General features: G+C 58.2%; 1 protein-coding gene across 1 annotated transcript in view; it reads left to right on the forward strand.

Moving 5' to 3' along the window:
• Positions 1 to 7,069, forward strand: part of LOC134154712 (uncharacterized) — a 30,269-nt gene extending 23,200 nt beyond the window's left edge. Inside the window, exon 19 of the mRNA XM_062601391.1 lies at positions 6,960 to 7,069. Coding sequence (XP_062457375.1) covers positions 6,960 to 7,069 — 110 coding nt within the window. The remainder of the gene's footprint in view (positions 1 to 6,959) is intronic.
• Positions 7,070 to 12,156: the final 5,087 nt, after the last annotated feature.

The following is a 12,156-nucleotide window of genomic DNA, read 5'->3' on the forward strand; positions in this document are numbered from 1 at the left end:
ATCAATCTTTTCAAACAAACCAAAACCAGAACCTCTCATTCCTCTCCATGTTATAGGCTCCCCAAATAAGAGCTACAGAAGGACCAAAGCACAGGGAATGGCTGGGCAATAAAGTGCCAGAGGGTATTTGCTGCAGGAGGAGTAAGGCCTCTTGGGGAGTAAATGACCACATCTGAACTTTGTATGCACCGGGGCAGGCTGTGAGCTAACAGCTCTTGGTCAGGAAGGAGAGGCAAGAGAGAGGTCGCTGAAAGCCGCATCTCCTTGCCGTGCGGAGGTGAGAAGATGCCCAGCAGAAGTGCTTTGAAGAGGAAGAGAGAAGCCAAGCAAGGAGCCGCATGTGGCCCTGCCACACATTGACGGTGTGCTTTCAGCCCAAGGTGGGGGTGCACTTCTGGAAGGACCAAGCGGACAAAGGCTTTGTGTCTCCTGCCTCTGGCTGAGGAAGCTCCCAGGCCCCAGGCTGCTGGAAGAAGACCCTGTTGGGGCAATCACTGCATTCTTTGCGGTTCTGCATTTACTTGCTGCTGTTCCAGCCTGTGCTAGAAAGACTGTGCTGAAGCACCAGCAGCTCTCGGAAAACTGACCTCAAGCACTTAGTGAGCTGCAGTTTGCAAGCAGAACCTCCGTGTACTTGCTGCTGCTCCAGCCTTTGCAAGAGAGGCCTAGGCTGGAGTAACATCTCGTTGGAGTCAGACCCTCTCCTAAGCCAGAGGTCTGTCTGCAGAGAAGGCAGTGCCTGGCCTGGCCCTGGGGCCTGTGGGGCAGAGGCTCTGCGGGCTGGCAGAGGCCATGTGGGGTTTTCTGGGAGGAAAACATCTGCACTGGAGGAGAAGAGAGCTAAATTCCCTAATTCTCCCTCCCACCGCACTTCTGTTCTGCGTTCCTCCCCTTCTCGCACCATGGCTCCACCGCCTGCAGCTTTTCCTGCCAGCACCAAATGCCCTCTCCCATGTCTATTGCCTGCCTTAGCCAACAGACCCCAGCCCACTTCTGGGGCACTTGTCTGTGCCCCAGAGAGCCCTCCCGGCAGCAGGGCACTGCCTCGGGGCACCCACCTCTTGGCAGGTGCCAAGGAGCAGCTCCAAAAAGGCTCCTGGGGCCAGCAGAGCTGCTGCTGCTGCTGCTGCTGTGCGTGGGCAGAGCAGGGGCAAAAGCACTTTCTGAGCTTCCCCACAGACCTGCTGACCCCTCAGCAGCCTCCCCAGTCTCCAGCTCTTCTCCAGCCTTGGCACCTCCTTTTCCCTTCCCCCAAAACAACAGCGTGGAACAGAAAGCCAACACTCAGGAAACCTCCTTCCCTGTGGAGTGGTCCCTGCCTTGACTTTCCTCCGGGCAAGCTCCTGGGGCTGAGCAGCAGCTCTGAGCAGCCTTGCCCCACACAGCCTCTGATCTGGGACAGCAAGATCCTGCCCTTCTGTGGGCTGCTACTTCCCACCATGGCTTCTCCACGCAGCCCTGCAGGCAGTTGCCCAGGCGGGCTGAGTGCTGACCATCGCAGGTGGCAGAGGCATGGCCCTGGGCACCCTGACCTCCCAGGACACTGCTCTCAGCCACAGCCCTGGGCACACCTGGCTGCACGCACGCCCTGCTCGCACAGCCCTGCCGCCCTCCCCGGTAGAAGGGAGCCGTGCCGCCCTGTCCCTCGGACACTGTGGCAGCAAGTCCCTGCCCTAAAGCACCAGCTGCTCCACCGAGAGAGCTCTCTGGAAAGATGGCCTCAACCATCACCTGCGCGAGGTCTCCAGGACCCCGCGAGCAGCTCAGCAGCACTGCCCTGCAGCCAGAGACTTCCCACTGGAAGGGCTCTGCCCATTTCTGCCGCAAGGAGCTCTCAGCTGCTGCCTCCCTCCTGAGCGTCCGGAGCTTCCCTCCGTTTTGTCTCAGCTCAGCTCAGCACAGGCAGGCAGTGCCCTCAGCACTGCGGCTCCTGGCAGAGGAGCTGCTCCTGCACCCAGCAGGAAAGTCATTTCCCCAGGCTTCTAGCAGTGAGTGAGCTGAGTCAGCCTGGGCCCCTCATTTCTTTGGGGAGAAGCCCTCCAGGTGGCGGGACAGACACCTCCATCCCATGCACGCCACTAACCCCCAGGACGGTTGTGGGATTCATCCTGCTTAAGCTGCCGTGTGCCCAAAAGAGGTGCACAGAAGTGTGCGAGCTCCTTGTCCCCCCTCCCATTTCCAGTCCAAGGTGGTGGAAGGTGGGAGTCAGCTGCTGCCGTGGAAACACTGGGTGACACCAGAGGTGCCAGAGGTGATCCAGGGCATGCGCAAGTGCCTGCGAGCTCTCCCTGGGCAATGTGGAGAGACACAGACCCGTGTGTGGCATCATCTGGGGGCTCTGGGGGACATTCCAAGAGGCAGGATGCACCAGCTGCCCACGCCTGGCAGGAAGAAACTTCTGCTTCAGCACTGAGGCAGGGCTTTGCTGCCTGCCAAGGCCTTGCTGGAGGTTTCCCTGCCATCGGTCCGTTCTCAGCAATTCCTTGCACCGGGGGCAGCAGGAGCCGCAGCCTGTGCTGTGTCGCCATGGGTGGAGGCTGGTGCAGTGCCCCACTGCCCCCCTCCCCTCGCAGCCAGGTTTCCCGCATGGGGCCATGGCCTGGCTGAGTGCAGCCGCAGCACCCAGCCCAGCCGGTCCCCCGGTGGGGTTATCCCTGCCCCAGGACCTCCCCAGTGCGGGGGTCACGGCAGCCCCACAAGTGCCCCGTGCAGCCCCTCCCCACTGCAGGGCCAGCACTGGCCGGGGGCCCCGGGGGTCCCGGTCCCCTCTGTGACACGGGCTGGCGTCACAGGGGACATCCCTGCCGGGTCACAGCCACCGCTGCCCTCTCCCGCCCGCCCACGCACCCTCCCCACTCGTCCCGCACAGCCCGCCGCAGCGCAGGCGCTGGGGCTGCTCTGGGCACCGCTGTGCTGCCAGGAGCTGACGAGCCCCAGCGGGAGCTGGCGACGGGAGCCCGGGGCAGCGCGGGGCTGCGCTGAAGGGCGCAGCAGGAGCAGCCGAGCGGCCAGGAAGCCTTTGCAGGGACCCTCCTGCTGCGCGGCCAAGCCAGAGCGCCCGGCACGGACATGGAGCTCCGGGACGCTGGCCGCGCCACGCAGCGTGAGCAGCGGGTGCCCGTCATCCCCCCGCGGGGTAAGGCCTTCGCGACCTCCTTGCCCAGGATTGCTGTCGAGAGGCTGAGCGCCAAGATGGGCTGTAGATGCCCGGGGGCTTTGGGGAGCCTGGGCAGTCTGGGGGTGCCCCAAGGGTCCTCCGCTGATGGTGCCTTGTGGTGCAGGGGGCATGACGTTTCTTTGCCTTGCTTTGCAGTGGCCGTGCCCATCTGGGAGGGTGTCTCCAACTACATCCAGGAGAAGCTGGTGCTGAACAAGGTGGATGTGCCATCCTCTCCCTCCCCTCCCATACCCATGCTGGCAGCAGCACTGACCCCTCGGGGCCATGGGCCGCAATAGTCCTGCCCCTCCTCTCCAAGCAGAAGCAACCTCCCTGCAGAAGCATGCTGCAAATGACAGCTGTGCCCCAGACCGACTTCTCCCAAAAGGGAGGTGCCCAATGTGCAGTGCAGCTGCGGTTGCTGGAAGGGTGGGAGGCTTTCTGGGCCCTCTCTGGAGATCCTGGCAGAGTGCAAGGCCAGAAAGGGAGCTGTTCTGGGAAAGCCTTTTCTTCGTGTGCTGGAGGGGCGGCAACGTTGCCTTTGGAGGCTGAGGAGGAGGGGGAGGAAACTATGGGGAATGGCCTTCTCAGGGAGTTCTCCAGGGCTTCCGCCAAGCTTTCCAGAAGGCTCTGTCTTGCCCCTTTGCATGCCAGCCATGGGCAGGGCACCTAGCACCGTGGCCATGCTTTGAGAACAACTCTCTCTTTGTCTGTCTCCCATGCTTCTAAGGCTTCTCTCTACTTCTCCGGCTGCAGGATGTGAGAATTATTCCCCTTGGCAACTTCAGTGTTGCTACAAAACAAGTCGTTCCTAGCAAGAAAAGTCATCTGACTGTTCAGAGACCCGCATTTCGCCTCTCAAGCAACCTTGTGGATCTTCACGGCCTCAGCCACGAGGAGGCCTCTGTTGCTGGTAAGAAGGCAGACTGAAACCTCGGCTTCCCCTGGGGACATCGCGGGGCTGTGGCTCTCTGCTGTTTCCCAGGGGCTGTTAGAAATTGAGACTTGCTGCCCCGGGTGCTGAGCAGAGCTTCAGGGTGTTTTGATTGTCACAACATTATAATGCAGAATCCAACGAGAGTCTCTCGGTGTGTCTCTCTCTTGCACTGGCTCGAACACGTGGCTCCATAGTGGGGCTTTTGTGGCTGCTGCTTCCAGTGCCGTGTAGTTGCCACTGTTGTTCCCTGTTGATGCCACAGCAGCCGTCTGCTCAAAAGGACAAGTCCTTCCTATTGCTTCCTAACACCGATGGATTAAGAGGCAGCGTGGAAGGCTGTTGTGCAGCCCATGTGTTTTCCTCCTCCTTTGGAGCCAGCGTGACATGGCACAGCTAAGGCTCGTCAAAGCATGCATGGCCTGAGTGCCGGCACCATTCCTCTGTGCACTGCCTTCTGCTGGCAGCTGGCCCTCCTGCTGCTCTGCTTGGCCTGCCCTCCTGCCTCCCGCTCCCAGGAGGTGGCCAGGGCTTGCTCTTGGTGTCTGTGCAGGGAAGGAAGCCCTGCGGTAGCCTTGTCCGAGGAGGCTGCAGAGTGCTTTGAATTTGGGCCAGGGAGGGCTGACAGGAGCCCCCCTCCTGTGGGGGCTTTTGTGGGGGTTAAAGCAGAGAGCTCTGCAGCTCCGTGCTGCCGCAAGACCTTCAGGCGCCCAGCACTGTGTGGGAGCCTGCTGAAGGGCTCCGTCCGTGACTGTGCTGCTCTTTGCTTGTTGCCTAGGGTGCAGGAAAGCTGAGACCCTCAAGTATCCTCACGTAGCCGTGGCCATCTCCATGCCTTGGAAAACAGTGGCGGCCTGCGTGGAGGAGACCGTGTACCTTCTGTCTTGCTGCCTGGCCAATGGGAAGAACGTGGCCCTTCTTTTCAAGGGCATTGGCGTGCTTCTCATTGAAGGCAAAGAGGTGACAATGTGGTTTTACAGAGGCTTTCTGCGCAGGCTGAATGCCTCCCCACAGCTGCTCAAAGCTCTTCTGGATGTAAGTCTGCCTTTTTCCACAGCTCTCCTTCTCACCCCTTTGCAAGCCTGGCCAAGTCCAAAGCAACCGCTTTCCCCCCACTGCCAGGTCCTGGGAGTTCTTTCCTGCTAGGCTTCCTCCAGAAGTCTTCCAGAAAGTCAGCCTTTCCTTGGGGTCTTTGTGTTAGGATCCCATTTGTCTCCAGGCCTCCTCTGGCCATGTTTGGGATTGTGGGGCAGTGCGTCCAACAGCTGCTCCTCAAGTTGCAGAAGACTCTCGGGGTTTGTCACAGACAAAGTCATTGCAAGCCAGGGCCTTTGCCCAGGTCTCCAGTGCAGCCGTGTCATTCAGCCTGGGCTTTCTGGTGCAGAAGGCCTCTGCTAGCCTCCCTTGACTTCTCCACTACGCAACAAGTGCTCTCCTGCATCAGTCTCTTGGCTCTTGCCCTTGACAGAAGCCTGCCAGTGTTTCTGGCCATCTGCCTGTATTATTCCGCACCTGCTGGTCTGTAGAATGGAGGTGGGGGTGGCTGTGAGCAAGAGCGAGGGGTGTTTCCCTCTTTCTGAGTGGCAGCTTCTTCTCTGATTAGTGGAAACATGGTCTGCCCTTGTGGGCAGCAAGGTCCTTTTCTTCGTAGCATCTCACCCATGTCTCTGCCCTTTGCAGATGCCAGAGATGAGGCATTCAGTTCTCACAAGCACCCAAACAGCGGCTTCCCTGATCCATTCTGGCTCTCTCATTGTCTTTCCAACGTGAGTACTTTGGTTTGCTCCTTTCCACCTGAGTTCCTGGCTCACCCAAAGAGCAGCTCCTCACTGCAGGTTTGGTCGAGGTGTGTTGCCAGAGCTAGTGAAGGCTGCTCAGGATGTGCTTGCAGAGCAAGTCTTCCGAGGAGTTGGATCCCCGTGTGCTGCAGCCATGCCCTGGCTTTGTTTGGGCTCTGTGTGGGGGTTCTGCTGAGCTCTGTGCTGGCTCCCACCTTGTGAAGGCCTTTGTTCCACTAGTGGCCCAGGAATGGAGGCTGTTCTTTGCAGATGCTCTGCCCTGAGCTTGGGAGGGATTGCAAGGGCTGTGGAGGTCTAGATTAGAATTTCCTAAGAGGGTGGAAAGCTGGAGGAAAGGGGCCTTGTCTGATGTGCCTGCACAGGAGCCTGCTCAGGAGCTGTCAGACAGGCTGCAGTGTTGACCTGGAGGGTTTGCTTTGGAAAGCTGAGAAGGAGCTCTCTCCCCAGGGGTAGAGGGAAGGCCTGGAGCAGTGTGAGGAGGAAGCTTGTGGGCCTGCAGGCAGGCATGCTGGGTCCCTGCACTTCCTGAGGGAGTCCTGCAGGAGATGACCTGTCCTGCATATTCCCCTTTGGGAAAGGCTGCTGTTTGTATCAGCTTCGCAATGTGCCTGCACGCCCAGAATTCACAGAAGCAGCAAAGGACATGCGGGGCCCTTCCTTGCGAGTGGTGTCTTTTTCTGGTTTACAGGTATGTGCTTGAGAGTGCCCCTCGAAGACCATCTGTGGGAGCTGTGAAGCCCACGTGGGAAGAGGAGAAGGGACTAGATGTTGCCAGCAGCAAGGAAGGTAATGGAGTGGCTGATGCCTGGCTGGGCTTTGCACCTTCTCTTTTGTTGGTCCTTGGCAGGGCATTGGAGCCAAGGCTGCAGCACCGTGGCTCGCCTAGCATGAGGCACTAGAGGCAAGGCAGCTCAGCCCTGATGGGGAGTCGACAATCTGCTCACTTGTGCCAAGACTTCCTTCCACCTTCAAAGCAATTCGTTCTGCCCTTGCCTTCTGTGTTTCTCCTACACATTCCCAAAGCACAGCCTTTGGCTTGACTGTGTGTTTTCTTCCCTTCTGATTGCAGAGCATGTATCTGGCCAGCGCCTCCTCCAGCGAGAGAGGCAGCCTGAATCCAAAGTGGTGGCTACCAATGTGGAGGAAGGCACGGTGGAGGAAGAGCCTCGAGGCAGGTGAGACACTTGGGAATTTCCGGGAATGGCGGAGGGTGACCCTGTAGCCTTGTGTGTCTTGGAGGGTGATGTTTCCCTTGGACACAAGGTCCTGAGGAGCTCTGAATGCCTTTTAAGCTCTGCCACGAGGACTAGGCCTCCGTTGCTGGCTGGGCAGACAAGAGCAAGTGCCTGGCAGAGCCTGCTCTTGGCTTTCTGCCCCCGCTGCCTCTGCTTCCAGCTTCCAGACCTTTGGGCAACTCAATGTAATAGGTCCTTTGGGAAGAGGAGGGCCTTTTCCCCTAGCCCATAGATGAAAGTAAGGAGAATGCTGCTCATCTGTGGAGAGCAGGGCTGGGTGTCTCAGGGCAATTTTGGAGGCTGAGGAAGAGTCTGCATGCCCTTGTCAAGCCTTGTGGGGAGCTAAGTGGAAAAGCTCAACTGCTGTGAGGTGGAAGAGGGGTCTGCAGGGAATGCTGCTGGAGGAGAGGATGCCTTGGGTGAATATCTCCCCAAAGCTGTGGTGTTTCCCCTTGGGCAGTGCCCTTCCTTTGACTGCCAGCAGCAAGGAGGAAGGAGGGTCATTTCCAGGCAGCAGTCAGGGGTGGTGAGCAGAAGGCTCGAGAGGGTGTGGCCTTGGCTCAGGCAGCCCTTAGAGGCAAGGGCGAGTTGTTTGGGCACTTGGAAGAGGATGGGAAGGAGGGACATGAGTGCCTGAAGACGGAAGGACTACAAGGGACAGAGCAGTTATTCCCGGTTCCATTTCTGAAGCTTCCAAGAAAGCTTGTCCTTGGGGGCCACACCGCAGTGGCTACTGGAGTGCTCAGGACAGTGGGTAATGGTGTGTGCTGGAGCCTGTCCTTGGAGCTGACCCTGCTGCTCTCCTTGGTGCCTGGAGAAAAAGTCTTGATGTGGGCACCCAGAGCTTTCCCTCGGGCACGCTGTGCAGCCCTGGGTGTTTGGGTGGTGGAGAGTCTCTGTGTCAAACTTCCCCACGGTGTGTATTTGCAGCATGCTGCCAGCAATTCAGCCTAGCTCTGCAAAGGAGGATTTACTGGGCTGGAGGAAGCAGCTGCCAGACGCCAGAGCGGGAGCTGGCTGGCCCGAGATTGGCTATCAGAATTCAAGAGAGGTAGGTGCTCCTGATGGAGGTCCTTCTTTTGGCAGCTTGCTTTCTGCCAAAGCATTGTGGTGTGGGTGCTGGCTGGACAAGAGCCCTTCCCATGGGTTCCTCTGGGCCCTGCCTGACTGTCCCCGGGGTTTGCTGTCAAAGGCGCTGCTTGTGCTCCACTTCTGCAGTGCATCTCTCATGACTCCTTCACTCTCCATTAACGTCTCCCAGCAGAGCCTCTGGGGCCCTCGCTCTAGTGGCCGTGGAACTGCTGGGCCTTTCTGCTATAGCAGATGGAGAGATTCTGTTCAGCGGTGTGATTATTCAGATGCTTGGTTCAAACAGGAAAGGGATGTTCAGCGTTGCTGGGCTTCCCTTCAGGGTAAAAGAGCACTGACAGGGAAGGGTCAGAGCAGAGGCTGAGAAAGAACCTTCCCTTCTGGGAAAACAGAGCTGCCGTAACCCCCACTGCCCTCTCTCATCCTCCCTAGCAGGACTGCCCTGCACATTGCCCTAGAGTTCAGTGAGCTGCCTTCCTCTGCGCTCGCCTGCCTTGACTTCCCAATGCTCTGCTGGATCAGACTCTTTGTGCTTGCCCTGGACATAATCCTGTCAGAGTTTTTTTTTTTTTTTTTTTTTTTTTAGACATTTGCCCATATTCCCCTGCAGCTGCTGTTGTGTAGAATGGAGGGGCTGCTGTGAGCAACAACGATGGGTGTTTCTGAGTTTCTGAGAGGCAGCTTCCTCTCTGAGCAGTGCAAACATTGGCTGCCCATGCCAGCAGCAAGAGCCTTTCCTTGGCAGCATCTCACCTCTCTTTCTCACCTTTGCAGATGAAAATACACAGGGATTCAATCCCAACAGCTCCTAAAGCAGCTCCGATTGTGTCCCCTGCATCTCTTCCAAACATGTTCCTAAGGTGAGTACTTTCCCTTACTTCTTTTCCCCCTGCCTGACGAAGGCAGCAGCCTCTCCGCCAGGGTTTGTTAGGGCTGCAGTGCCAGGGCTGGTGAAGGCTGCTCTGAAAGTGCTTTGGGAGCAAAAATTCCAAGCAGCTGGGTCCCAGTGACCTGCATGCATGCGCTGCCTTCATCTGGGCTCTGTGGGTGGGGAGAGGGTTCAGCAGAGCTCTGTGCTGCCTCCCACTATGCAAGAGCTTAATGCTTGACTGCCTTGATACCTTTCTCCTTCTTCGACACTGGGTGCCCAGCAACAACCTATTGCCCATCCCTGAACACAGAGTGTTCAGGTCTTATGTAGTTGGCAGGACAGCAGGTAATGCTGTGCCTTGGAGCCTGTCCTGGCAGATGACCCTGCTGCTCTCCTCACTGCCTGGAGAGAGTCTCCCTTGGGCTCCTGGAGCTCTCCTTCAGGCATGACGTGCAGCCCCAGGTGTTTTGGTGGGAGGTGATGCACTGATGTGGCCACACTCAATGGGAGCCCTGTGCTTCTGCTGCAGAATTGCCTTCTGCTGCAGGAGCAGGTGTGAAGCTGGTGAGGGCCAGGTGGGGACCCTACTCCCCCTGTGCTCATATCACCTCTCCGCGGTGTGTATTTGCAGGCCGGTGCCAGTCACCTCAGAGTGCTCTGCACAGAGTGCAGCAGCGGGCAGGAAGAAGAAACGGAGAGAACTAGCTGCATGTCCTCTGAGCGAGGGCCGTCAGAGGTCTGGCGTGGTAAGTGCTCCTCATTGAGGCCCTTCATGTGCCAGCCTGCTTTCTGCCCAGGCCTTGTGCTATGGGCGCTGGCTGTACAAGAGCCCTTCCCATGGGCTCTGCTGAGCCTTGCAAGACTTGGCCCGGGGCTTGCCTTCACAGGCACCGCTTGTGCTCCAGGTTTGCAGTATAGCTCTTGCTGCTGCGCCCTCCTTGAACACACCAGCGGAGGCACCGGGGCCCCGTTTTTTGATTGCCTCTGAACTGCAGAGCCTTTCTGCAATAGAAAATTCAGTTTCTGCTCAGTTGTGTGATTAATGAGAATGGGATGTTCAGTGTCGCTAGTCTTTCCTTCAGGGCAGTAGGGTGTTTGCAGGAAGGCGCATGGGAAGGGTCAGAGCAGAGCCTGAGAAATAATTTTCCCTTCTGGGAAAAGAGACCTGCCGTAGCCCCCACTGCCCCCTCCTCTCCTCCCTGGCAGGACTGCCCTGCACATTGCCCTTGATCTTCGTCAGCGGCCCTCCCCTGCGCTGCCCTCCCTCAGTCTCTCCCTTAGGCAAGAACTGCTCTCCTGGATCAGCCTCTTGGCTCTTGCCCTGGACAAAAGCCTGCCAGAGCTTTTCCCCATTTGCCTGTATGTCCAGGGAGCAGCTATTGTGTAGAATGGAGGGGTTGCAGTGAGCAAGAGAGAAGGTTGTTTCTGCTGTTCTGAGAGGCAGCTTCTTCTCTGAACAGTGCAAACATTGGCTGCCCTTGTGAGCAGCAAGATCCTCTTCTTGGCAGCATCTCACCTGTGTTTCTCCCCTGTGCAGATGCTGGAGATGAGAGACTCGATCCTTGCAGCCACCAAAGCCCTCGATGTCCAGGCCCGTACTCCCCGCCGCCATATGTTTCCAACGTGAGTATATTTGATGGCTCCCTAGCCTCCAGTTTAGCAAGGGAGCATCTTCTCAGCACAGGTTTGTTAGGGCTGCAGTGCCAGGGCTGGTGGAGGCACTCTGAAAGTGCTTTGGGAGCAAGACTTCCCAGCGACAGCGTCCCTGTGACCTACGGGCATGCTCTGCCTTCATGTGGGCTTTGTGGGGGGCTTTGGCCAACTCTGTGCTGGCTCCCACCACACAAGGGCTTTATTCTGGGCTGCCTTCATGCCTTTCTCCTTCTCTGTTGCTGGGTGCCCAGCAGCAATCTATTGCCCATCCCTGAACACCAAGTCCTTGGGGCCACAGAGCAGTGGCTAATGCAGTTGACAGGACACAGGTAATGGTGTGAGTTGGAGGCTGTCCTTGTAGGGGACCCTGCTGCTCTCCTTGCTGCCTGGAGAGAAAGTCTTGCTGTGGGCACTCGGAGCTCTCCAGCGGGCACGTTGTGCAGCTGTGGGTGTTTTGGCGGGAGGTGATTTCCGTGTCTGTGGATGTGATCCCCGTCAGTGGAACCCCCGAGCTGCTGCTGCAGAACTGCCTTCTGCTGCAGAGGCAGGTGCCCCCCTTGGGAGCGCTGCGTGGAGTCCAAACTCCCCAGCTTCCCCGGGCTCATGCCACCTCCCTGGTGCCTGTTCGCAGGATGTTTTCCACCACCCCAGAGTGTTTTGCCAAACGGCCGGCACCAGGCGCCTGGGAACAACCGCCACGTGCTAGAGTGCGAGCTGTGTGGGCTGTGAATGAAAGCGCTCCGAAGGGAAGACAGGTAGGTGCTCCTCCCTGAGCTCCTTTGTCTGCAGAAGCATTCTTCTCTGGGACAAGAGCCCTTCCCATGGGCTCTGCTGAGCCCTGGCTGACTTGGCCCAGGGCTTGCCTTCAAAGGCACTGCTTGGGCTCTAGTTTTGCAATATAGCTCTTGCTGCTGCTCCCTCCTTGAACACTCCAGCAGAGCCCCTGGGGCCCTCTCTTTTTTTCTGGCCATGGTAGTGCTGGGGTTTTCAGTGAGAGACCATGGAGAGTTTCTGCTCAGCTGTGTGATTATTGAGATGCTTGGTGTGAATGAGAAGGGGATGTTCAGCGTGGCTGGTCTTCGCTTCAGGGCAATAGGGTGCTGGCAGGAAGGCTCAGGAGAAAGGTCACAAAGCCTGGGACATGTTGCGGTGCCCCTTGCTCTTCTGCCGCTGGGGCTGCGGAGCCCCTGCCTGCAGCAGCCGTTGTCCGGCGGGGGGCCCAGGCCAAGCCAGAGCTAGGAGCCTGGTGATTGCCAAGGTCCTGCAGTCCCCGGATGCTGGTGAGAAGCATGTGGAGAGCAGCGGAGTGGACTTGGAAGTGGGGCACATTGCACAGTGTGGAGTTGTCTTGCAGGTGCAGGAGGGTGCTGAGAATCTGGCTGAAGAAAAGCCCAGTATTCAGAAGATTGTCCGATACC

Source organism: Rhea pennata, unplaced genomic scaffold, assembly GCF_028389875.1.
Source record: "Rhea pennata isolate bPtePen1 unplaced genomic scaffold, bPtePen1.pri scaffold_33, whole genome shotgun sequence".
Classification (NCBI taxonomy): Eukaryota; Metazoa; Chordata; class Aves; order Rheiformes; family Rheidae; genus Rhea; species Rhea pennata.